Below are 26,929 nucleotides of genomic sequence, written 5' to 3'. Positions count from 1 at the left end.
ATCTAGCTGTACTGCCACTGCCTCAATCGGCTGATCAGGCTGCTGCCGGCTACCTCCTTTTCCTCCTCTAGCTGTACGGCCACTGCCTCGATCGGTTAATCAAGCTGCTGCCAGCTACCTACTTTTCCTCCTCTATCTAGCTGTACTGCCACTGCCTCAATCGGCTGATCAGGCTGCTGCCGGCTACCTCCTTTTCCTCCTCTACCTAGCTGTACGGCCACTGCCTCAATCGGCTGATCAGGCTGCTGCCGGCTACCTCCTTTTCCTCCTCTACCTAGCTGTACTGCCACTGCCTCAATCGGCTGATCAGGCTGCTGCCGGCTACCTCCTTTTCCTCCTCTACCTAGCTGTACTGCCACTGCCTCAATCGGCTGATCAGGCTGCTGCCGGCTACCTCCTTTTCCTCCTCTACCTGTACTGCCACTGCCTCAATCGGTTAATCAGGCTGCTGCCGGCTACCTCCTTTTCCTCCTCTACCTAGCTGTACGGCCACTGCCTCAATCGGCTGATCAGGCTGCTGCCGGCTACCTCCTTTTCCTCCTCTACCTAGCTGTACTGCCACTGCCTCAATCGGCTGATCAGGCTGCTGCCGGCTACCTCCTTTTCCTCCTCTACCTAGCTGTACTGCCACTGCCTCAATCGGCTGATCAGGCTGCTGCCGGCTACCTCCTTTTCCTCCTCTACCTGTACTGCCACTGCCTCAATCGGTTAATCAGGCTGCTGCCGGCTACCTCCTTTTCCTCCTCTACCTGTACTGCCACTGCCTCGATCGGTTAATCAGGCTGCTGCCGGCTACCTCCCTTTCCTCCTCTACCTGTACTGCCACTGCCTCGATCGGCTGATCAAGCAAATTGTTTCTTTCATTCACTGCTTTTCTCTCATTGGCTAACTGAGATCGCCTATTTTTATTCACATACTGTAGGTATATTTTGAGATTTTCTAATTTTATCTCTCTTTACGTGGATTCTTCGTGGGAGATACTTTCAAACAAGAAAGTGAGGCATTTTAACCAATCAGGTTGCCGAAAGGGCCTTTAAATGCCAGTAACCAATCAAATGTCAGGAAATTACTCATCTTTCAGCACGAAGCACTACGTCTACAAAGAATATAGCCATGTGTGGACTAGCTAACGATATGCTCCGGAAAACAAGCTTTTGAATGAATGATATCTGATTCCACATGGAGCATTTAAAAAAATAGTGGTTGAAGTTCTACATGAAACATGCTAACAAGAACAAAATGTATGCTGGTGTTGTTGACGGAGTTGGGATAAAATGATACAAATAAAGTATGTATATACATTATTGCTGATTTATTTGTACATTTGATGAAATCAGGAAAGTTATAGTTGCAAAATATACAAAAATCAGAAAAATGACAGATGGAAGCAAAATCACAACGTTTGCCTGTGGTGCCTGGCCTTAAATTCATCTACGATTAAAGCTAATCTAGGTTTTGTAAATCTAGGTTTATAATTAATAGAGATGTGATGCAGCACTTCATTTTAAATCTGGATCAATACATCTATGATTAACGGTTTTGAACTATGAATAGTGACATGTAACACCAATATATGAGGTATTTCGAGAGTTGAAACGAAGCTAGCTAGCCTACTTGACAAATGAGGCCACAAAGATGCTGTTCCTTGATTAAAATAATAACAAGGTAACGTTAAAACTACTGCAACTCCATCGTGAAAGGTTCTCACGGGTTGGCTGATTTGAAATAAAATCCGTTTTTTGCCAGTACTAGATAGAAAACTTGTTAAATAGCTAATGTTAGCTACTGTAGGTAGCTAATTTATAATCCAAGCTAGCTAGCATGAAATATAAGTTATTGTTATTACTTAACGTTATTTAGGCATTTATTATTTGTCCGCTAGCCACCTGATCATGGCACGTCAAACGTCAAAGAAGTTCACATTTCTCTGCTTATGAAAAAAAAAACTATTGTCGGAGCTGATGGAGGAATTTAGTAACATACTGGAGGATAATAAAACAGACAACTGTCAAAAAGAAGGAAGACACCAGGGCCATTTTATGTGACAGATTGAACGGATTGACACAGATTAAAGAGAAGAAAGACCCAAATTGGAAAAGCTTCAAAGCCAAAAAGGATGCGGCAGAGGAGAAGCGGGGGCTATTTCAGACCAGAGGGGGACCTCCGTCCAATGGAATTGATCCTTTCTCCCAGAAGATATGCGAGATGATTCCCTAGCAGTTTGCCCCTCTCCTTAACCCCTATGATGACGACGGACAACTCGACCCACCAATATTTAGTAAACATAAATAACTGGTACATATCAATGAATATAATGGACGATAAAACTAACGTTAATGCTACTTCACTACAATGTTACCGTTATCAGTCCCGTTACAGCATGTTGCATAACATCATCATTAGTACCAAGGCTGGGCATATCATAAACTCCAATTCAATTGTTGTACAACATTTTCTTTCTTTTCTTTCCTTTAGTTGAGCTGACACCCTGTGCCGTGGAGACACAGCAGTGCCTGGATCTTGCACCAGCAGCAAAAACAGCAGACAGGCCAAGCAACGCCCCAGAACTGACATGAACCAAGCTCATATTGATGTTTTGGAGCTGGAGAGAGAGAAAAACCTACTACAGAGTGAGGTCCTGAATTTACAGAAAAAGCTACTGCAAATTCAGAAACAGAAACTCCTTCAGGGAAACAAATGCCCAATCTGTAAAGAATGCTGATCTTTTTATTTATTTAGCAATTATCTATTAAAACAATTATTTATTAAAACAATGCTTTCCCAGGCAATTTGGTGTCCTCCAGTCTTGTCCCTACTCTTGTGTTCTGGTGCTTCCACCCTGTATTGTATTGAGAATTTAAAAAACTTTATAATACATTTTAATACAGATAGCCTAATTAGGAATTGTACGTGTCGATTAAAATATAATATTGCTTTTTACATGTTACCAATGTTACATTATACACACACCTTAGGCTGAAAAATGGTCTGATGAACTCTTTTGCCTGAAAGCCAAGTGTCATGTCTGGAGAAAACCTGGCACCATCCCTACGGTGAAGCATGGTGGTGGCATCACCATGCTGTGGGGAGGTGTTTCAGAGGAAGGGACTGGGAGAATAGTCAGGATGTAGGGAAAGATGAACGGAGCAAAATAGAGAGAGATCCTTGACAAAAACCTGCTCCAGAGCGCTCAGGACCTCAGACTGGGGAGAAGGTTCACCTTCCAACATGACAAAAACCCTAAGCACACAGCCAAGACAACGCAGGAGTGGCTTCGGTACAAGTTCTGAAAGTCCTTGAGTGCCCCAGAGAGAGCCCGGACATAACCCGATCGAACATCTCTGGAGAGAACAGAAAATAGATGGTCTGCGACGCTCCCCATCCAACCTGACAGAGCTTGAGAGGATCTGCAGAGATGAATGGGAGAAACTCCAAATACAGGTGTGCCAAGCTTGTAGCGTCATACCCAAGAAGACTCGAGACTGTAACCGCTGCCAATGTTCATTGAACAAAGTACAAAGTACCGAGTAAAGGGTCTGAATACTTATGTAAATGTGATATTTCCGTTTGAAATGTTTTATAAATTTGCAAACGCCTGTTTTTCCTTTGTCATTATGGGGTATTGTGTGTAGATTGATGAGGGGGAAAAACGATTTAATCAATTTTAGAATAAGGCTGTAACGTAACATAATGTGGAAAAAGTCAAGGGGTCTGAATACTTTCCGAATATATATAGTCTTACATGATGTGTTCATGTGCATTGCCTTCAGCTAGGTAATGAGAGTACAGTAAAACTGAGAGGAAGTGGATTTATTAAATGTGCAGTGCAGATATGACATTCTGCCTTTTGACTATGCTATCACTAAATGTAGATCTACGTCTATGGGCCAAGGTCATTCAATAGTCAGCCAAATGTTCCATGAGTATTTTCAGCTGAACCAATAAGACCCTTGGTCCCTGACGTTGTGCTATGCCTATGACATTTTCAAATGGCTTTCAATTCCTGTACAATTAAGGGTGCGGTGTAGATGTGATTTAGAAAAGCACATTGCAGCTGTTTACTTAAGATTGAAACGTTGACCATGCCCTTATTTACAATAGACAACTAAGAGAAACATGGCTTCCTCTGCTGGAGGCCCCTCCCCCCTCCTGATATGTGGGTTGTTTGAGAACTGAAGCATGTCTTTGGTATGCTGGTCAAATACTGCACCACCCTGATGACAAATACAGACACGTCCAAGTTGCTGGCCATAGTTAATGCCCAAGCATGTACTAGGCACATCAACCCTTTTCAATGCATCCAATGGAGAAGAATGATCATCTGGATGGTGCAGGGCAGGGCATATAAGAAATCACCCCAGATGGAAGATTTTTGCATTGACACTAACAGGATTTCTTACAGCTCACTCTACCATTAAGGGACATGCCATTACAAGGTTGTCAGTTTGTGAAAGGTGGTTGACCACCAGACTGATTTGTTTACATGCCGTCTCCATCACTGAATGCATTAATGTATTTAAGTACATTATATGTAGGCTGATGCAATGTGCAAATGGAACTCAGAGGGAACATATCCTGGAAGCTAGACAGTTTTCCATCTAGTGATGGCATAGATATCTATCACCTTTTCTTACTTACTAAAGATGTGCTCAACAAGTCACAAAATAAGTTGCATGGACTCATTCTGTGTGCGATTTTTGAATGACTATCACATCTCTGTACACCAGACATACAGTTATCTGTAAGGTCCCTCAGTTGAGAAGTGAATGTCAAACACAGATTCAACCACAAAGACCAAGGAGGTTTTCCAATGGCTCGCAAAGAAGGGCACCTATTTGTAGATGGGTTAAAAAAAGAAGACATTGAAAATCCCTTTGAGCATGGTGAAGTTATTAATTACACTTTGGATCGTGTAACAATACGCCCAGACACTACAAAGATACAGGTGTCCTTCTGAAAACAGTTAGACTTTAATGGCTGTTTTAGAAGATAACTGAGGATGGATCAACAACATTGTAGTTACTCCACAATACTAACCTAAATGACAGAGTGAAAAGAAGGAAGCCTGTACAGAAAAAAAAAATATTCCCAAACATTAAAACTGTTTGCAATAAGGCACTGAAGTAAAACTGCAAAAATTGTGTCAAAGAAATTAACTTTATGTCCAAAGTGTTAATACAAAGTGTTATGTTCGGGGCAAATTAAACACAACACATTAGAGTACCACTCTTCATATTTTCAAGCATGGTGGTGGCTGCATCATGATATGGGTATGCTTGTCAAGGACTAGGGAGTTTTTTTTAGGATGAAAAGGAATGGTGCTAAGCACAAACAAAATCATAGAGGAAAACTTGGTTCAGTCTGCTTTCCAACAGACACTGGGAGACAAATTACCTTTCAGCAGTACAATAACCTTAAACACAAGGCCAAATATACACTGGAGTTGCTTACAAAGACAGCATTGAATGTTCCTGAGTAGCCCAGTTACATTTTTTACTTAAATCTGCTTGAAAATCTATGGCAAGACTTGAAAATGGCTGTGTAGCAATGATCAACAACCAACTTGACAGAGCTTGAAGAATTTTTAAATAATCATGTGCAAGTATTGTACAATTCAGGTGTGCAAAGCTCTTAGACTTACCCATTAAGACTCACAGCTTTTATCACTGCCAAATGTAATTCTAATATGTATTGACTCGGGTGTGAATTCATACAGTTGAAGTCGGAAGTTTACATACACTTAGGTTGGAGTCATTAAAACTCGTTTTTCAACCACTCCACAAATTTCTTGTTAACAAACTATAGTTTTGGCAAGTCGGTTAGGACATCTACTTTGTGCATGACACAAGTAAAAAATGTTTCACTTATAATTCACTATGACAATTAGAGGTCGACCGATTATGATTTTTCAACGCCGATACCGATTTATGTGAGGACCAAAAAAAGCCGGTACAGATTAATCAGCCAATTTTTTGGTTTATTTGTAATAATGACAATTACAACAATACTGAATGAACACTTATTTTAACTTAATATAATACATCAATAAAATCAATTTATGTCACGTTCCTGACCTATTTCTGTTAGTTTGTTATATGTGTTAGTTGGTCAGGACGTGAGGTTGGGTGGGCATTCTATGTTTTCGGTTTCTATGTTGGTTTATGGGTTGCCTGGTATGGCTCTTAATTAGAGGCAGGTGTTTGGCGTTCCTCTAATTAAGAGTCATATTTAGGTAGGCGTTGTCACAGTGTTCGTTGTGGGTGATTGTCTCCTGTGTTTGTGTATGTCGTTGCGCCACACGGGACTGGTTTCGGTTTGTTTGTTCAGTGTCATTTATGTGTAGGCTTTTTTCCCTGTTCGTGCGTTCTCGTGTGTTATGTGAGTCCGTCGTTCAGATCTGTCTACACCGTTTATTTGTTTTGTTAGTGTATAGTCGAGTTCGTGTTTTTTTTCTTAATAAATCATGTCTACAAACTCAGCTGCATTTTGGTTCGATCCCTGCTCCTCCTCTTCTGATGAAGAGGAGGAGGAAAGCCGTTACAGAATCACCCACCAATCCAGAACCAAGCGGCGGGAGTTCGAGCAGGATTCTACACAGGTATCATGGACTTGGGAGGAAATATTGGACGGGAAAGGTCCATGGGCACAGTCGGGAGAATATCGCCGCGCTCGTGAGGAGATGGAGGCAGCGAGAGCCCAAGAGCGTTGGTATGAGGAGGCAGCAAGGAGACGTGGCTGGAAGCCCGAGAGGAAACCCCAAAAATTTCTTGGGGGGGGGCTAAGAGGTAGTGGGCCAAGGGCAGGTAGGAGACCTGCGCCCACTTCCCAGGCTTACCGTGGAGAGCGGGAGTACGGGCAGGCGCCGTGTTACGCAGTAGAGCGCACGGTGTCTCCTGTACGAGTGCATAGCCCAGTGCGGGTTATTCCACCTCCCCGCACTGGTAGGGCTAGATTGGGCATTGAGCCAGGTGTCATGAGGCCGGCTCAACGCGTCTGGTCTCCAGTGCGTCTCCTCGGGCCGGCTTACATGGCACCAGCCTTACGCATGGTGTCCCCGGTTCGCCTACATAGCCCGGTGCGGGTTATTCCACCTCCCCGCACTGGTTGGGCGACGGGGAGCATTCAACCAGGTAAGGTTGGGCAGGCTCGGTGCTCAAGGGAGCCAGTACGCCTTCACGGTCCGGTATTTCCGGCACTACCTCCCCGCCCCAGCCCAGTACCGCCAGTGCCTACACCACGCACCAGGCTTCCAGTGCGTTTTCAGAGCCCTGTGCCTCCTCCACGCACTCTCCCTATGGTGTGTGTCTCCAGCCTAGTGCCTCCAGTTCCGGCACCGCGCACTAAGCCACATGTGCGTCTCCTAAGTCCTGTGCACACTGTTGTTTCTCCCCGTACTCGTCCTGATGTGCGTGCACTCAGCCCGGTGCCACCAGTGCCGGTACCACGCACCAGGAATATAGCACGCTTTGAGAGTTCAGTGTGCCCTGTCCCTGCTCCCCGCACTAGGCTTGAAGTGCGTGTCCTCAGTCAGGTGCCTCCAGTTACGGCACCACGCACCAAGCCTACAGTGCGTCTCAGCCGGCCAGAGTCTGCCGTCTGCCCAACGGCGCATGAACTGCCTGTCTGCCATGAGCCTGCAAAGCTGCCCGTCTGCCATGAGCCTACAGAGCCTTCCGCCAGACAGGAGCAGCCAGAGCCTTCCGCCAGACAGGTGCAGTCTGAGCCATCCGTCTCCGCAGTGCCATCTGAGCCATCCGTCTCCCCAGCGCCATCTGAGCCATCCGTCTCCCCAGCGCCGTCTGAGCCATCCGTCTCCCCAGCGCCGTCTGAGCCATCCGTCTCCCCAGCGCCGTCTGAGCCATCCGTCTGTCCTGAGCCATTAGAGCCGCCCGTCTGTCCCGAGCCGTCAGAGCCGATAGTCAGTCAGGAGCCGCTAGAGCCAGTTATCAGTCAGGATCTGCCAGAGCCGCCAACCAGACAGGATCTGCCAGAGCCGCCAACCAGACAGGATCTGCCAGAGCCGCCAACCAGACAGGATCTGCCAGAGCCGCCAACCAGACAGGATCTGCCAGAGCCGCCAACCAGACAGGATCTGCCAGAGCTGTCAGTGAGCCATGAGCGTCCAGAGCCTTCAGCCAGCCATGAGCGTCCAGAGCCGTCAGCGAGCCATGAGCGTCCAGAGCCGTCAGCGAGCCATGAGCGTCGAGAGCCGTCAGCCAGCCATGAGCGTCGAGAGCCGTCAGCCAGCCATGAGCGTCCAGAGCCGTTAGCCAGTCATGAGTTGTCCCTTAGCCCGGAGCGGCTATTTACCCAGAACTGCCCCTCAGTCCAGAGCTGTCTCTCTGTCCGGAGCTGCCTTTCAGTCCGGAGTTGCCCCTCTATCCTGATTTACCTCTCTATCCTAAGCTACCTCTCTATCCTGATCTATCCCTCTGTCTTGAGCTATCCCTCTGTCTTGATCTATCCCTCTGTCCCGGTGCTGCCCCGGTTGTTGATGTTACCAAAAGGATTTTGTGGGGGTAAGATGAGGGTGGACATTCATAGGGGGAGATGGAAGCTGGGATTGACTATGGTGGGGTGGGGACCTCGCCCGGAGCCTGAGCCACCACCGTGGTCAGATGCCCACCCAGACCCTCCCCTAGACTTTGTGCTGGTGCGCCCGGAGTTCGCACCTTATGGGGGGGGTTATGTCACGTTCCTGACCTATTTCTGTTAGTTTGTTATATGTGTTAGTTGGTCAGGACGTGAGGTTGGGTGGGCATTCTATGTTTTCGGTTTCTATGTTGGTTTATGGGTTGCCTGGTATGGCTCTTAATTAAAGGCAGGTGTTTGGCGTTCCTCTAATTAAGAGTCATATTTAGGTAGGTGTTTTCACAGTGTTCGTTGTGGGTGATTGTCTCCTGTGTTTGTGTATGTCGTTGCGCCACACAGGACTGGTTTCGGTTTGTTTGTTCAGTGTCATTTATGTGTAGGCTTTTTTCCCTGTTCGTGCGTTCTCGTGTGGTATGTGAGTCCGTCGTTCAGATCTGTCTACACCGTTTATTTGTTTTGTTAGTGTATAGTCGAGTTCGTGTTTTTTTTCTTAATAAATCATGTCTACAAACTCAGCTGCATTTTGGTTCGATCCCTGCTCCTCCTCTTCTGATGAAGAGGAGGAGGAAAGCCGTTACAATTTAGCCTCAAATAAATAATGAAACATGTTCAATTTGGTTTAAATAATGCAAAAAACAAAGTGTTGGAGAAGAAAGTAAAAGTGCAATATGTGCCATGTAAGAAAGCTAACGTTTAAGTTCCTTGCTCAGAACATTAGAACATATGAAAGCTGGTGGTTCCTTTTAACATGAGTCTTCAATATTCGCAGGTAAGAAGTTTTAGGTTGTAGTTATTATAGAATTATAGGATTATTTCTCTCTATACCATTTGTATTTCATTAACCTTTGACTATTGGATGTTCTTATAGGCACTTTAGTATTGCCAGTGTAATAGTATAGCTTCCATCCCTCTCCTCGCTCCTACCTGGGCTCGAACCAGCAACACAACGACAACAGCCACCCTCGAAGCAGCGTTACCATGCAGAGCAAGGGGAATAACTACTCCAAGTCTCAGAGGGAGTGACGTTTGAAATGCTATTAGCGCGCACCCCGCTAACTAGCTAGCCATTTCACATTGGTTACACCAGCCTAATCTCGGGAGTTGATAGGCTTGAAGCACAGCGAAGAGCTTCTGGCAAAACGCAGGAAAGTGCTGTTTGAATGAATGCTTACGAACCAGCTGCTGCCTACCACCGCTCAGTCAGACTGCTCTATCAAATCATAGACTTAGTTATAACATAATAACACACAGAAATACGAGCCTTAGGTCATTAATATGGTCGAATCCGGAAACTATCATCTCGATAACAAGACGTTTATTCTTTCAGTGAAATACGGAACCGTTCTGTATTTTATCTAACGAGTGGCATCCATAAGTCTAAATATTCCTGTTACATTGCAGAAACTTCAATGTTATGTCATAATTACGTAAAATTCTGGCAAATTAGGCGGCCCAAACTGTTGCATATACACTGACTCTGAGTGCAATGAACGCAAGGGAAGTGACACAATTTCACCTGGTTAATATTGCCTGCTAACCTGGATTTCTTTTAGCTAAATATGCAGGTTTAAAAATATATACTTCTGTGTATTGATTTTAAGAAAGGCATTGATGTTTATGGTTAGGTACACATTGGAGCAATGATACGTGTAACGTCCTGACCAGAGTTCTTATGTGTTTTGCTTGTTTAGTGTTGGTCAGGACGTGAGCTGGGTGGGAATTCTATGTTGTGTGTCTAGTTCGTCTGTTTCTGTGTTCAGCCTAATATGGTTCTCAATCAGAGACAGCTGTCAATCGTTGTCCCTGATTGAGAATCATATATAGGTGGCTTGTTTTGTGTTGGGGATTGTGGGTGGTTGTTTCCTGTCTCTGTGTTTGTGTTCTGCACCAGATAGGACTGTTATCGGTTTGCCACATTTTGTTATTTTGTTATTTGTTAAGTGTTCACTGTTTATTAGTGTTATTAAACATGTTGAGCACTGGCTACGCTGTGTGTTGGTCCGATCCCTGCTACACTCTCTCTTCTAGTGAAGAGAGGGAAGGCTGCCGTAACAATACGCCCCGCATCGATTATATGCAACGCAGGACACGCTAGATAAACTAGTAATATCATCAACCATGTGTAGTTAACTAGTGATTATGATTGATTGATTGTTTTTTATAAGATAAGTTTAATGCTAGCTAGCAACTTACCTTGGCTTCAACTGCATTCACGTAACAGGCAGGCTCCTCGTGGAGTGCAATGTAATCAGGTGGTTAGAGTGTTGGACTAGTTAACTGAAAGGTTGCAAGATTGAATCCCCCGAGCTGACAAGGTAAAATTCTGTCGTTCTGCCCCTGAACGAGGCAGTTATCCCACCATTCCTAGGCCGTCATTGAAAATAAGAATGTGTTCTTAAAACTTTTTGACACTAGGGGTCAGATTTCTTTAAAATAACGTTCAAGGTAAACGGACTATTTCTCAGGTCCAGATCGTAGAATATGCATATAATTTACAGATTAGAATAGAAAACACTCAAAAGTTTCCAAAACTGTAAAAATATTGTCTGTGAGTATAACAAAACTGATTCTGCAGGCGAAAACCTGAGGAAATCTAACCCGGAAGTGATTTTTTTTATTTATTTTTTTATCTGTGTTTCCTTGCCCGTCTTTCTTCCATTTAAAGGGGTATCAACCAGATTCATTTTTCAATTGCTTCCTCAGGCTGTGACCAGGCTTTAGACATAGTTTCAGGCTTTTATTTTGAAAACTGAGCGAGATTTTTTAAAAACTAGTCAGGTGTCCTTTGATTAGTTCCTGCGTGCGAGAGGGGTAGCTCTCCATTTTCTTTCTATCTTTTATTGAATAGGTTACGGTCCGGTTGAAATATTATTGATTATATTTGTTAAAAACAACCTGAGGATTGATTATAGAAAACATTTGACATGTTTCTACGAACATTACAGATACTTTTTGGAATTTTCGTCGAACGGAACAAGGCTTTGGTTTTCTGAACATAACGCGCAACCCAAATGGCGTTTTTTTGTTATAAAAGTAATATTTATCGAACAAAAATACCATTTATTGTGTAACTGGGAGTCTCGTGAGTGCAAACATCCGAAGATTATCAAAGGTAAGCAATTAATTTTATTGCTTTTCTGACTTTCGTGACCATGCTAATTTGGGGCTAGCCGTTCTAGCATTGATTGATACACTCATAAAAGCTTGGATTGCTTTTGCTGCAAAGCATATTTTCAAAATCTGACACGATAGGTGGATTAACAACAAGCTAAGTTTTGGTATATTTCACTTGTGATTGCATGATTAAAATATTTTTAGTAATATTTTGCGCCCTGCAATTCAGCGGTTGTTTAGGAAAATGATCCCGCTAAAGGGATCCGTAGCGCAGAGAGGTTTTTATTATTATTTTTTTTTTATTTCACCTTTATTTAACCAGGTAGGCTAGTTGAGAACAAGTTCTCATTTGCAACTGCGACCTGGCCAAGATAAAGCATAGCAGTGTGAACAGACAACAACACAGAGTTACACATGGAGTAAACAATAAACAAGTCAATAACATGGTAGAAAAAAAAGAGAATCTATATACAATGTGTGCAAAAGGCATGAGGTAGGCAATAAATCGAGTAATTACAATTTAGCAGATTAACACTGGAGTGATAAATCATCAGATGATCATGTGCAAGAAGAGATACTGGTGTGCAAAAGAGCAGAAAAGTAAATAAATAAAAGCAGTATGGGGGGTGAGGTAGGTAAATTGGGTGGGTAGTTTACAGATGGACTATGTACAGCTGCAGCGATCGGTTAGCTGCTCGGATAGCAGATTTTTAAAGTTGTTGAGGGAGATAAAAGTCTCCAACTTCAGAGATTTTTGCAATTCGTTCCAGTCGCAGGCAGCAGAGAACTGGAAGGAAAGGCGTCCAAATGAGGTTTTGGCTTTAGGGATGATCAGTGAGATACACCTGCTGGAGCGCGTGCTACGGGTGGGTGTAGCCATCGTGACCAGTGAACTGAGATAAGGCGGCACTTTACCTAGCATAGCCTTGTAGATGACCTGGAGCCAGTGGGTCCGACGACGAACATGTAGCGAGGGCCAGCCGACTAGGGCATACAGGTCGCAGTGGTGGGTCGTATAAGGTGCTTTAGTAACAAAACGGATGGCACTGTGATAAACTGCATCCAGTTTGCTGAGTAGAGTATTGGAAGCTATTTTGTAGATGACATCGCCGAAGTCAAGGATCGGTAGGATAGTCAGTTTTACTAGGGTAAGTTTGGCGGCGTGAGTGAAGGAGGCTTTGTTGCGGAATAGAAAGCCGACTCTAGATTTGATTTTGGATTGGAGATGTTTGATATGAGTCTGGAAGGAGAGTTTGCAGTCTAGCCAGACACCTAGGTACTTATAGATGTCCACATATTCTAGGTCGGAACCGTCCAGGGTGGTGATGCTAGTCGGGCGTGTGGGTGCAGGCAGCGAACGGTTGAAAAGCATGCATTTGGTTTTACTAGCGTTTAAGAGCAGTTGGAGGCTACGGAAGGAGTGTTGTATGGCATTGAAGCTCGTTTGGAGGTTAGATAGCACAGTGTCCAAGGAAGGGCCGGAAGTATACAGAATGGTGTCGTCTGCGTAGAGGTGGATCAGGGAATCGCCCGCAGCAAGAGCAACATCATTGATGTATACAGAGAAAAGAGTCGGCCCGAGAATTGAACCCTGTGGTACCCCCATAGAGACTGCCAGAGGACCGGACAACATGCCCTCCGATTTGACACACTGAACTCTGTCTGCAAAGTAGTTGGTGAACCAGGCAAGGCAGTCATTAGAAAAACCGAGGCTACTGAGTCTGCCGATAAGAATATGGTGATTGACAGAGTCGAAAGCCTTGGCCAGGTCGATGAAGACGGCTGCACAGTAATGTCTTTTATCGATAGCGGTTATGACATCGTTTAGTACCTTGAGCGTGGCTGAGGTGCACCCGTGACCGGCTCGGAAACCGGATTGCACAGCGGAGAAGGTACGGTGGGATTCGAGATGGTCAGTGATCTGTTTGTTGACTTGGCTTTCGAAGACCTTAGATAGGCAGGGCAGGATGGATATAGGTCTGTAACAGTTTGGGTCCAGGGTGTCTCCCCCTTTGAAGAGGGGGATGACCGCGGCAGCTTTCCAATCCTTGGGGATCTCAGATGATACGAAGGAGAGGTTGAACAGGCTGGTAATAGGGGGTGCGACAATGGCGGCGGACAGTTTCAGAAATAGGGGGTCCAGATTGTCAAGCCCAGCTGATTTGTATGGGTCCAGGTTTTCCAGCTCTTTCAGAACATCTGCTATCTGGATATGGGTAAAGGAGAAGCTGGGGAGGCTTGGGCGAGTAGCAGCGGGGGGGGCGGGGCTGTTGGCCAAGGTTGGAGTCGCCAGGAGGAAGGCATGGCCAGCCATTGAGAAATGTTTGTTGAAGTTTTCGATTATCACGGACTTATCAGTGGTGACCGTGTTACCTAGCCTCAGTGAAGTGTGCAGCTGGGAGGAGGTGCTCTTGTTTTCCATGGACTTTACAGTATCCCAGAACTTTTTGGAGTTAGAGCTACAGGATGCAAATTTCTGCTTGGTTAACTGACTTGCCTAGTTAAATAAAGATTTAAATACAGGTGTGAAAAATATATATATAAAAAAAACATCGGCCAAATCTGTGTCCAAAAATACAGATTTCCGATTGTTATGAAAACTTGAAATCGGCCCTAATTAATCGGCCATTCCGATTAATCGGTCACCCTCTAATCACAATTCCAGTGGGTCAGAAGTTTACATACACTAAGTTGACTGCCTTTAAACAGCTTAGAAAATTCCCAAAAATTATGTCAAGGCTTAGAAGCTTCTGATAGGCTAATTGACATAATTTGAGTCAATTGGAGGTGTACCTGTGGATGTATTTCAAGGCCTACCTTGAAACTCAGTGTTTCTTGCTTGACATCATGGGAAAATCAAAAGAAATCAGCCAAGACCTCAGAAAAGAAATTGTCGACCTCCACAAGTCTGGTTCATCCTTGGGAGCAATTTCCAAACACCTGAAGGTACCACGTTCATCTGTACAAACAATAGTACGCAACTATAAACACCATGGGACCACGCAGCCATCATAACGCTCAGGAAGGAGACACGTTCTGTCTCCTGGAGATGAATGTACTTTGGTGCAAAAAGTGCAAATCAATACCAGAACAACAGCAAAGAACCTTGTTAAGATATTGGAAGAAACAGGTACAAATGTATCTATATCCACAGTAAAACGAGTCCTATATCGACATAACCCGAAAGGCCGCTAAGCAAGGAAGAAGCCACTGCTCCAAAACCGTCATAAAAAAGCCAGACTATGGTGTGCAACTGCACATGGGGACAAAGATCGTACTTTTTGGAGAAATGTCCACTGGTCTGATGAAACAAATATAGAACTGTTTGGCCATAATGACCATCGTTATGTTTGGAGGAAAAAGGGGGATGCTTGCAAGCTGAAGAACACCATCCCAACCGTGAAGCACAGGGGTGGCAGCATCATGTTTTGGGGGTGCTTTGCTGCAGGAGGGACTGGTGCACTTCACAAAATAGATGGCATCATGAGGCTGGAAAATTATGTGGATATATTGAAGCAATATCTCAAGACATCAGTCAGGAAATTAAAGCTTGGTCGCAAATGGGTCTTCCAAATGGACAATGACACCAAGCATACTCCAGAGTTGTGGCAAAATGGCTTAAGGACAACAAAGTCAAAGTATTGGAGTGGCCATCACAAAGCCCTGACCTTAATCCCATAGAAAATTTGTGGGCAGAACTGAAAAAGTGTGCGCGAGCAAGGAGGCCTACAAACCTGACTCAGTTACACCAGCTCTGTCAGGAGGAATGGGACAAAATTCACCCAAGTTATTGTGGGAAGCTTGTGGAAGAATACCCGAAACGTTTGACCCAAGTTGAACAATTTAAAAGCAATACTACCAAATACTAATTGAGTGTATGTAAACTTCTGACCCACTGGGAATGTGATGAAAGGAATAAAAGCTGAAATAAATCATTCTCTCTGGTATTATTCTGACATTTCACATTCTTAAAATAAAGTGGTGATCCTAACTGACTTAAGACAGGGACATTTTTACTAGGATTAAATGTCAGGAATTGTGAAAAACTGAGTTTAAATGTATTTGCCTAAGGTGTATGTAAACTTCCGACTCAACTGTAGGTAAATGAGAGATCTCTGTATTTCATTTTCAAGAAATGTGCAAATATTCCTCAAAACAGGTTTTCACTTTGTCATTATGGGGTGTAGATTGTGTGCAGATGGTTGAGAAAAAATCCACTTAATCAATGTTGTATTCAAGACGTAACACAACAACATTTGGAATAAGAAGGGGTGTGAAAGGTTTCTAAAGGCACTGTATATGCGACTAATGGCTTTGGGGGTACTTCAATTATCCTTCCATTTATCAGTGACAGGGTAGTAAAACTAGACGCATTTAGGAGATACCGTTAGGGCTCAAAGACATGTTTGATAGAAGTGTCAGTCTTCATCAATCAAGGAACCAAGAGTGATTTCTGCCCTATTGATTTCAAAGCTGTTGTGGTAACGCATGATTACTTATAACACTGATTCTATAAGCACTTATAACTAGTGTTGCACGGTTTACCGAAACTTTGGTACTTTCTCAATACTAAAACATGAACAACGGTTCGGTACTAGAATTTGTGTTACTTTCGGTACTTCTGTCAAATGTGTCTCACAGATCAAGCCTGTATCTGCGCAACAACCCCTATTTATAAAGTGCACCATGCCTGCTCCACTTACTCATTGCTAGCCTGCACTGGGAGTCTGGGCTGCATCATGTTAGCTCCCCACTCACGATACACAAAAGTTAACACACTTGAATAATGCAACACGACAGCAAAACAATGTCCATATAGGCTAGAACACTTTGCAATGGAAGAAGATACTGGTAGCTCCCAGCTTTGTAGGCTAACAGGGCTCCGGGCAGCCGAGCGGAAATGGAGGAAAACTCGCCTCCCTGCGGACCTGGCATCCTTTCACTCCCTCCTCTCTACATTTTCCTCTTCTGTCTCTGCTGCTAAAGCCACTTTCTACCACTCTAAATTCCAAGCATCTGCCTCTAACCCTAGGAAGCTCTTTGCCACCTTCTCCTCCCTCCTGAATCCTCCTCCCCCTCCCCCCCCCTCCTCCCTCTCTGCAGACGACTTCGTCAACCATTTTGAAAAGAAGGTCGACGACATCCGATCCTCGTTTGCTAAGTCAAACGACACCGCTGGTTCTGCTCACACTGCCCAACCCTGTGCTTTGACCTCTTTCTCCCCTCTCTCTCCAGATGAAATCTCGCGTCTTGTGACGGCCGGCCGCCCAACAACCTGCCCGCTTGACCCTATCCCCTCCTCTCTTCTCCAGACCATTTCCGGAGACCTTCTACCTTACCTCACCTCGCTCATCAACTCATCCTTGACCGCTGGCTACGTCCCTTCCGTCTTCAAGAAAGCGAGAGTTGCACCCCTTCTGAAAAAACCTACACTCGATCCCTCCGATGTCAACAACTACAGACCAGTATCCCTTCTTTCTTTTCTCTCCAAAACTCTTGAACGTGCCGTCCTTGGCCAGCTCTCCTGCTATCTCTCTCAGAATGACCTTCTTGATCCAAATCAGTCAGGTTTCAAGACTAGTCACTCAACTGAGACTGCTCTTCTCTGTATCACGGAGGCGCTCCGCACTGCTAAAGCTAACTCTCTCTCCTCTGCTCTCATCCTTCTAGACCTATCGGCTGCCTTCGATACTGTGAACCATCAGATCCTCCTCTCCACCCTCTCCGAGTTGGGCATCTCCGGCGCGGCCCACGCTTGGATTGCGTCCTACCTGACAGGTCGCTCCTACCAGGTGGCGTGGCGAGAATCTGTCTCCTCACCACGCGCTCTCACCACTGGTGTCCCCCAGGGCTCTGTTCTAGGCCCTCTCCTATTCTCGCTATACACCAAGTCACTTGGCTCTGTCATAACCTCACATGGTCTCTCCTATCATTGCTATGCAGACGACACACAATTAATCTTCTCCTTTCCCCCTTCTGATGACCAGGTGGCGAATCGCATCTCTGCATGTCTGGCAGACATATCAGTGTGGATGACGGATCACCACCTCAAGCTGAACCTCGGCAAGACGGAGCTGCTCTTCCTCCCGGGGAAGGACTGTCCGTTCCATGATCTCGCCATCACGGTTGACAACTCCATTGTGTCCTCCTCCCAGAGCGCTAAGAACCTTGGCGTGATCCTGGACAACACCCTGTCGTTCTCCACCAACATCAAGGCGGTGGCCCGTTCCTGTAGGTTCATGCTCTACAACATCCGCAGAGTACGACCCTGCCTCACACAGGAAGCGGCGCAGGTCCTAATCCAGGCACTTGTCATCTCCCGTCTGGATTACTGCAACTCGCTGTTGGCTGGGCTCCCTGCCTGTGCCATTAAACCCCTACAACTCATCCAGAACGCCGCAGCCCGTCTGGTGTTCAACCTTCCCAAGTTCTTTCACGTCACCCCGCTCCTCCGCTCTCTCCACTGGCTTCCAGTTGAAGCTCGCATCCGCTACAAGACCATGGTGCTTGCCTACGGAGCTGTGAGGGGAACGGCACCTCAGTACCTTCAGGCTCTGATCAGGCCCTACACCCAAACAAGGGCACTGCGTTCATCCACCTCTGGCCTGCTCGCCTCCCTACCACTGAGGAAGTACAGTTCCCGCTCAGCCCAGTCAAAACTGTTCGCTGCTCTGGCACCCCAATGGTGGAACAAACTCCCTCACGACGCCAGGACAGCGGAGTCAATCACCACCTTCCGGAGACACCTGAAACCCCACCTCTTCAAGGAATACCTAGGATAGGATAAAGCAATCCTTCTGCCCCCCCCCCCCCTTAAAAGATCTAGATGCACTATTGTAAAGTGGCTGTTCCACTGGATGTCATAAGGTGAATGCACCAATTTGTAAGTCGCTCTGGATAAGAGCGTCTGCTAAATGACTTAAATGTAAATGTAAATGTAACTTTCCTTGCTAGCTGATAGCTAAATCTAACATCACTTCACTACCATAGCATTTATGCAAAATATGCTGATTTCAAAGCTGATTGCCACTAAAAACTTTATTCATTCACTTGTTCGGTCTCTTTTGCACATCTCTCCCAAACTGACTGCTTTGAAGAGCTGCCCCCCTCTTGCCTCATGAATGACCTCATTACTGGTTAAAGAGACTACTTCTATGCAAATGTTGTTGATCAGTACAATATGTCTCAAATGAAAGGGAAACAGATTGATTGTCATCTACAGCCCCATGAAATCAGCCAAAACAAGATCAATAACTCAATGCATGCACAAACTCCTATTGAATGTGAATTCACCTGTATTTTGGATAGGCCTAGGCTACATCTTGATATTGCCACTATATCAATATAGTTTTACCATTCAAATAAATAAATTAACATTATGTTGTTATGTAGTTAGATTGGTAAAAACAACGTCAAATTGATTGTATGATCGTACAATTGATTCATTAAAGCATACATGGCTGTGTCTGAAAAATGTTGAAGTAAAAAAAATTCAAATGTAATGATATTGAACTCAAAAGATGCCCCAATGATTGAACAGAGTAGTAGCTGAGTGTCTGTCTGGATCAGTTACCATTCTGTGACTTTGGCTAATATACCAATTTTTTGTTGTTGTGGTATCGTTTTGGTATCGAGTTACATGATGGTATTGAAGTCAGAATGATGGTGATAACTACATACACTAATAGGCCATACTTTGTGAGGCAAAACAATGAGTTGAAGATTAATCTCTAGGACAAGCTATTAGACTCTAGGTCTAACACTAATGAGCACATCATAAGGGGAGAGTACATTACCTTTCTGTAGATGAATGATGTCCGGGAAGTTGGCGAGTAGGCCCTGGTAGAGCGACAGTTTGTCCAGCATGTGGAAGAGGTCATAATTAGGTTGCTCGGCAAACATTTCACCAATGTTCTGGTATGTGCGTCCCGTGTGGGAGATGGCGGTGTTGAGGGCTTCCGAGCAGTGGGGAGGGTCCAGCATGAACGCCTGACTGACGTTCTGGAAAGCGTTCCCCAGACGCTGGAACTCCTTCCGGAAGCCTCCGAGGTGCTTACGCACCAGTTCCGAGGCCACGTGCGTCAGCTGCATGACGCTGTCGTCCATTTTCTTGGCGAAGGCCTTGAAGGAGTCCACACGTTCCTCCACGTCCTGCAGGTCCTGGTGCTCGTTGGGGATCTGGAAGGTAAGCATGAAGTTGGCGCCCATCATCTCGTCCTTCTCCGCCCGCCGTTTTCCCAGCTTCCACTGCTTGTCATCGGCACACATCAGGAAGTGCTCAAAGCCCTCGTACTGCGACAGGACCGGATGGCTGGTCATGTGGTCCATCCAGAGAATCAGCCGCCTCTTGCGCTTCTCAATGAAATCTTCCCCGAAGCGCCCCGTTGCCTGTTTCTCGGGCAGGTGGGGTACGGAGATGATGGTGAACTTGTGCAGTAGACGATTGTACAACCAGTCAAAGTGCTTGTAACGCCGGTACACAGGCCTCGCATTGTGGCTCGGGGTCACCCGGTAAGATATGTAGGTTTTGATGCCTTTGAACTTGGTCTGCTTGGTGGGGTCCTCGATGGAGCAAGAGAAAGGTGTGGGGCTCTCTTTCCATTGAGGCCCTTTGGGGCCCATTGCAATGGTGTATGACTCGGCTATCTTAGCGTTCATGGGCACATCGCCCAACACAAACGCTTCCACCCCTGAGCGGACAAAGCTGGAGAATCGGTTCAAGTTCCTGCCTACCATACTGCCCTTCCGCGAGCTGGAGATGCTGTCCTGACTCTCCATGTAAGGTTTGGCACAATACTGGACATTGGGGTTGTTGGAGTGGGGGCTCTGATGGGAATGTCCATTTGTGCCACTGGGGCCATCGTCGTCCACCACTGTGGAACTGTCATCCCAATCATCCCAGTCATCATCGTCATTGTGATAGTAACCCTGTTGCATGTGAAAGGGCGCGTTTGCTGTAGAGGGGAAATATGAGGAGCCATTGCCGGGAGAACCCACCGGGCTTATGGAGCAGTCTGTCAGGTTGGAGTTGGAACGAGGGCGGATTACTTCCACATAAGAGGCCGGGAAGACACCTTTCTGTCCTTTACTGTTCTCCCCTTGTAACCATCCATCCACAGAGTTATTGTCAAAGATAACCAGTTCTTCATTCTCCTGTATGCTGATCTCCTCTTTGTTTTCACTTTGGAAAGTGAAGAGTGCCTTGCCTTTCATCGACATTCTGACTCACTGATGACATCAAATCAGCTGACTATCATATGCACACTGTCTAAAATCATTGTGACCCTGCTACCCTTGAGCACAACTTGTTTAACACATGTTGTGCAAATAGGTGATCTCTGAATTGCTGAACCATAGCTCTACTATTTCATCTAATCGCAACTCTAGTCACCCAACAAATCAATAAGAGAAGGAGCGAAAGAGTGACTAGAAGGACAGTATCAAATGACACTAATACTGATACAAACTACTAATTTCGAATGTGCTCATGCACTATAACATGATAATAACCTTAGTGCTATATCTACTCTCTTAAAAAACAACCAGTGCAGTATAAAGCTGGGTATGTTTACAACTCAATTACACAACTGTCCTGGGTTGTTTTCTATACTCTGCCAAGAATCTTGTCCATCTTTTTAGTAGGCCTGTATATAAAAGCAGTAAAATCGAATTCCAGATGGTTTTCAGTGGCTGTGACGATCAATTCCTGAACACGTACAATTAACATGGGCTATTTCCATTGGAATTCTTACTGCAAATTTGAATTGCAAACTTGGTATATTGCTAGCATATTCCATGCACCCACTGCCCACTACATCAGTACCATATTCCTATTGATAGCATTACGTTCCCTTAGCCTAAACGTTTTCTTTGATATCCAAGCTTTTCCTTCAATACTTTAAACTGCAATATAACTTGTGGTCTTCGCAACTTGTAACTCCTCAGTCCTCGGATCACGGAAGCATTGAAATCGGTTTATTCCGAAAATGTGTTTTCACCAAGAAAAAACATGCGTCTGTCTATTCGTTGTTATCCTTGCGTGATGTGATGCTGTACATATGATCAAACATTATCAAAATAGTTTGTTCCTAGCACAAAGACAAAGTTCCCCGGGTGGAAGAAAGCATTCAGACCCGATAGAGATGACTAGTCTAAGGATTTCCCAGTCTAATGCAATCCGGTCTTGATACACATTCCTTCCCGAAACTTGCTCCAATTCCCCCACAAAACAGGTTCTTGCGCATCTACTCTTCGTTGCCTTGAATAAAAAAAACATTAAGCATTATTAGCAAATGATAAGGGAACGCGACTTAATGCAAAGCATATGCCATTATATTACTATCCGTTTTGTAGCAAAGTAACTTTTTTCATGACGTTAGGCATGGACAATAGAGAAACTATTTTTTTCTTCGTTAATGTCCTTTATTCATTCTTTGAAACGCAAGAAATCAACTCTACACTGCCCCTAGCATGAGAAACATAACATGAAGTGACTCGTTCATGCTGCTGGTGCTGGCCGCAAGGAGTCCTACAGCAGGATTAATACAAGCGCCTCCGGCAAAGCGGATCCAGAGACGTGCTCCGACCACCACTTTTCTGTCATATGCGCGTAAGAAAATAGATCATAAGCATAGAGAATACAAATACATGTTTAGAACTGATAACTGATCGCATGCTCTAAGACTGACTGCCTGACTGCTTGTCACCGGTGTAGTCCAAACACTTAAAAGACACACCCTATCCCCTCAGCCCTCAAATGAAGTGGACACTTCTCATGACGTTTCATGACATCTGACGTGTATACACTTGCAGGGCAACGAGCGATGGAGGGGGGCGCTCAAGATGGCGACATGAGAGGGTGTAACATTTCTGAGGAACAATTTCAGGGTTTTCTCACAAAGTTTATAGTTTTAGACTGCAGGTACAATTAGTTTTTTTCACACAAAATGATATCTAACCATACAATATAGCTATTTTGAATAATTTTGTAATTAATCAAACCATTGAAATATATTTTTGTCGATTTCCAACGAACAAGCTAACATAAACTCGCCCCAATCCGTTCAAATGTGCGCAACCGCGACATTCAAACGAGGCTGCGAAGAAAACTAATGGGACTGTAGCGACTGTGTTGACTTCAAAATCTGGGGTGTGAACTACGTTTCTATTCAAGCGTTGATAGACATGGTAATGGCTCTATAGTATTGGAGAAAAGTTTTTAAAAAACTGACCCTCTGTTACATCGTGACGTGTCATGCCGTAACGTACAGCACCCATAAAGCAACTATTTCTGTCTTACAATCTCTCTCCACCAGGTGTAGCACTTCTCTCATCGTTTAAAAACAAGAAATGGACAGTGACGGGGGTAAGGGGGGATACCTAGTCATTTTTTGCGTCATCACTGCAAGCATCATGACTCTCAGAGCCGGTGTTTACTTCTGAAGATCACTTTAGCACCGCGCTAAAAACCCGATTCAAGTTCGACACAAACCTTCAAATAGGTATGTAATGACACATTATATAAATTCTTTATAGTGTTTTATTTACATTTTAGAGGCAATAAGGTGATAAGTTGGACAGATCGAGTGAAAAAACGTTGTTTTGCCACACACGTCTCTCCTTCTCACTACCACAAATTAGTTTCACTTCCCCACCCGCCATTTTTAAAAAGACCCGACGGAGCTCGTTGCCTTCTTGAATCATGCAGAAACGGGCAGCGTGGAGTTCATGTAATTGATTCTGTTGGAAAGTGGAGAAATTGTGCTTTACAGTGGTATTGACATTACAGTTGATCTGGAAGTATTACATTTTTTGGGTGCTAAAATAAGGTCAATTGTACGGACCAAGGCGATGTACAAAAGTGAGTGAGTTTACGTTAACTATCGAAAAATTTCAGCGTGTGTAGTTAAGTTAGCCTTCTAACGTCTTCATAGCTAGTAGCATGGAATCAGGACATGACCAAACAGTTGCTGAGATAATGGATGTTGAAACTTCAAGGAGAAAAGAGGCATTGTTGAAACTCACTCATATGCTTGCAGTGTAAAAAAGGGGGGTGAATGTGATTCATACCCGAATACCCCAACCAAGGAGCAACTTCCAAAGAAGCTGAGAAGTACTTGCGTACTATTGTTTGTACAGATGAACGTGGTACCTTCAGGCGTTTGGAAATTGCTCCCAAGGATGAACCAGACTTGTGGAGGTCTACAATTCTTTTGGCTGATTTCTTTTGATTTTCCCACGATGTCAAGCAAAGAGGCACTGAGTTCGAAGGTAGGCCTTGAAATACATCCACAGGTACACCTCCAATTGACTCAAATGTCAATTAGCCTATCAGAAGCTTCAAAAGCCATGACATAATTTTCTGGAATTTTCAAGTTGTTTAAAGGCACAGTCAACTTAGTGTATGTAAACTTCTGACCCACTGGAATGGTGATACAGTGAAATAATCTGTCTGTAAACAATTGTTGTAAAAATGACTTGTGTCATGCACAAAGTGGATGTCCTAACCGACTTGCCAAAACTATAGTTTGTTAACAAGAAATTTGTGGAGCGGTTGAAAAACAAGTTTTAATGACTCCAATCTAAGTGTATGTAAACTTCCGACTTCAACTGTAGGTATTACAGACTGGGTCAGGGAGAGGTTGAAAATGTCAGTGAAGACACTTGACAGTTGGTCCGCGCATGCTTTGAGTACATGTCCTGGTAATCCGTCTGGCCAAGCGGCTTTGTGAATGTTGACCAGTTTTAAGGTTTTGTTCACATCGGCTACCGAGAGCGTTATCACACAGTCATCCAGAACAGCTGGTGCTCTCGTGCATGCTTCAGTGTTGCTTGCCTCAAAGCGAGCATAAAAGGGCATTTAGCTCGTCTGGTAGGCTTGCATCACTGAGCAGCTCACGTCTGAGTTTACCTTTGTAGTCCGTAATAGTTTTCAAGCCCTGCCACATCTGACGAGCCGATGTAGTAGGATTCAATCTTAATCCTGTATTGACGCTTTGCTTGTTTGATGGTTCATCTGAGGGCATAGCGAGATTTCTTATAAGCGTCCGGATTAGTCTCCCACTCCTTAAAAGCGCAGCTCTAGCCTTTAGCTTGATGCGGATGTTGCCTATAATCCATGGATCTGGTTGGGATATATACGTCCAGTCACTGTGGGGACGACATCATCGATGCACTTATTGATGAAGCCGATGACTGAGGTGGTGTACTCCTCAATGCCATTGGATGAATCGCGGAACATATTCCAGTCTGTGCTAGCAAAACAGTCCTGTAGTATAGCATCTGCGTCATCTGACCACTTCCATATGAATGGTTGGACCAGAATCGCTGTTATAATCATTGGTTATAATAGTTTGTCTCAATGCTGATTGGCTAATTCTTTATAGTTTTTTGTCAAGGGAGGCCAGATGCTCGCTGGCTTCCCTTGCCTTCAATGCTAGGGGCGGCAACAACGTCATACTCGTATGGACCAGACTGTCACGCCCTGGCCTTAGTATTCTTTGTTTCCTTTATTATTTTAGTTAGGTCAGGGTGTGACATGGGGAAGGTATGTGTTTTTTGTATTGTCTAGGGTGGTTGTATGGTTTAGGGGGTTAAGTAGAGTAGATTGGTTTGTGTTTAGTGTAGGTGTCTAGCTGTGTCTATGGTTGCCTGAATGGTTCTCAATCAGAGACAGATGTCATTAATTGTCTCTGATTGGGAGCCATATTTAAGACAGCCATGGGCACTAGGTTAATGTGGGTAATTGTCTATGTTGTACGTTTGTAGCTTGTGTGTGCACTTACGTCTATAGCTTCACGATCGTTTGTTGTTTTGTTTCAGTTTGTTAAAGTGTTCGTTGCGTGTTTTTTCCTTTCTCTAAAAAAAAAGAGAATGTATTTTGCACACGCTGCGCCTTGGTCCACTCTCTCTCAGCAAGACGATCGTGACAGAATTACCCACCAGAATCGGACCAAGCGGCGTGTAAAGCAGCAACAGGAGCAATACACAAAGGATTCATGGACATGGGAGGAGATACTGGATGGAAAGGGTCCTTGGGCACAACCGGGAGAATATCGCCTCCCTCGTGAAGAGCTGGAGGCAGCTAAAGCCGAGAGGAGGCGATATGAGGAGGCAGCACGGAAGCAAGGCTGGAAGCCCGCGAGTACAACCCAAAAATGTATTGGGGGGCGGCTAAAAGGGAGTGTGGCGAAGTCAGGTAGGAGACCTGCGCATACTCCCTGTACTTACCGTGGAGAGCGAGAGTACGGGCAGACACCGTGTTACGCAGTAGAGCGCATGGTGTCTCCTGTACGTGTTCATAGCCCGGTGCGGGTTATTCCACCTCCTCGCACTGGCAGGGCTAGATTGAGGATTGAGCCGGATGTCATGAAGCCGGCCCAACGCATCTGGCCACAAGTGCGTCTCCTCGGGCCGGCTTACATGGCACCAGCCTTACGCATGGTGTCCCCGGTTCGCCTACATAGCCCGGTGCGGGTTATTCCACCTCCCCGCACTGGTCGGGCGACGGGGAGCATACAACCAGGTAAGGTTGGGCAGGCTCAGTGCTCAAGGGAGCCAGTACGCCTGCACGGTCCGGTATTTCCGGCGCCACCTCCCCGCCCCAGCCCGGTACCACCAGTTCCGGCACCACGCACCAAGCCTCCTGTGCGTCTCCAGAGTCCTGTGCGTCCTGTTGCTGCTCCCCGCACTAGCCCTGAGATGCGTGTCCCCAGCCCGGTACCACCAGTTCCGGCACCACGCACTAGGCCTAATGTGCGTCTCCAGGGTCCAGTATGCCCTGTTCCTTCTCCCCGCACTAGCCTTCAGGTGCGTGTCCCCAGCCCGGTACCACCAGTTCCGGCACCACGCACCAGGCCTACAGTGCGCCTCAGCCGGCCAGAGTCTGCCGTCTGCCCAGCGGCGCCTGAACTGCCCGTCTGCCCAGCCCCATCTGAGCCATCCGTCTGCCCAGCGCCATCTGAGCCATCCGTCTGCCCAGCGCCATCTGAGCCATCCGTCTGCCCAGCGCCATCTGAGCCATCCGTCTGCCCAGCGCCATCTGAGCCATCCGTCTGCCCAGCGCCATCTGAGCCATCCGTCTGCCCAGCGCCATCTGAGCCATCCGTCTGCCCAGCGCCATCTGAGCCATCCGTCTGCCCAGCGCCATCTGAGCCGCCCGTCTGCCCAGCGCCATCTGAGCCGCCCGTCTGTCCCGAGCCGTCAGAGCCGTTCGTCAGTCAGG

At 45.5% G+C, this 26,929-nt stretch overlaps 1 protein-coding gene across 1 annotated transcript in view; it reads right to left on the bottom strand.

Annotated features, from left to right (window-relative positions):
* LOC129866620 (sorting nexin-33-like) overlaps positions 1–22,443 on the bottom strand; it is a 36,929-nt gene extending 14,486 nt beyond the window's left edge. Inside the window, exon 1 of the mRNA XM_055939381.1 lies at positions 19,503–22,443. Within this exon, the coding sequence (XP_055795356.1) occupies positions 19,503–20,925 (1,423 nt within the window). The 5' untranslated portion in view covers positions 20,926–22,443. The remainder of the gene's footprint in view (positions 1–19,502) is intronic.
* Between the last annotated feature and the right edge of the window lie 4,486 nt (positions 22,444–26,929).

The sequence above is a fragment of the Salvelinus fontinalis genome, chromosome 12, assembly GCF_029448725.1.
Source record: "Salvelinus fontinalis isolate EN_2023a chromosome 12, ASM2944872v1, whole genome shotgun sequence".
NCBI classification, from domain to species: domain Eukaryota; kingdom Metazoa; phylum Chordata; class Actinopteri; order Salmoniformes; family Salmonidae; genus Salvelinus; species Salvelinus fontinalis.
Note: the sequence above shows the minus strand (reverse complement) of the source record. Positions and strands in the feature narration are given on the sequence as shown.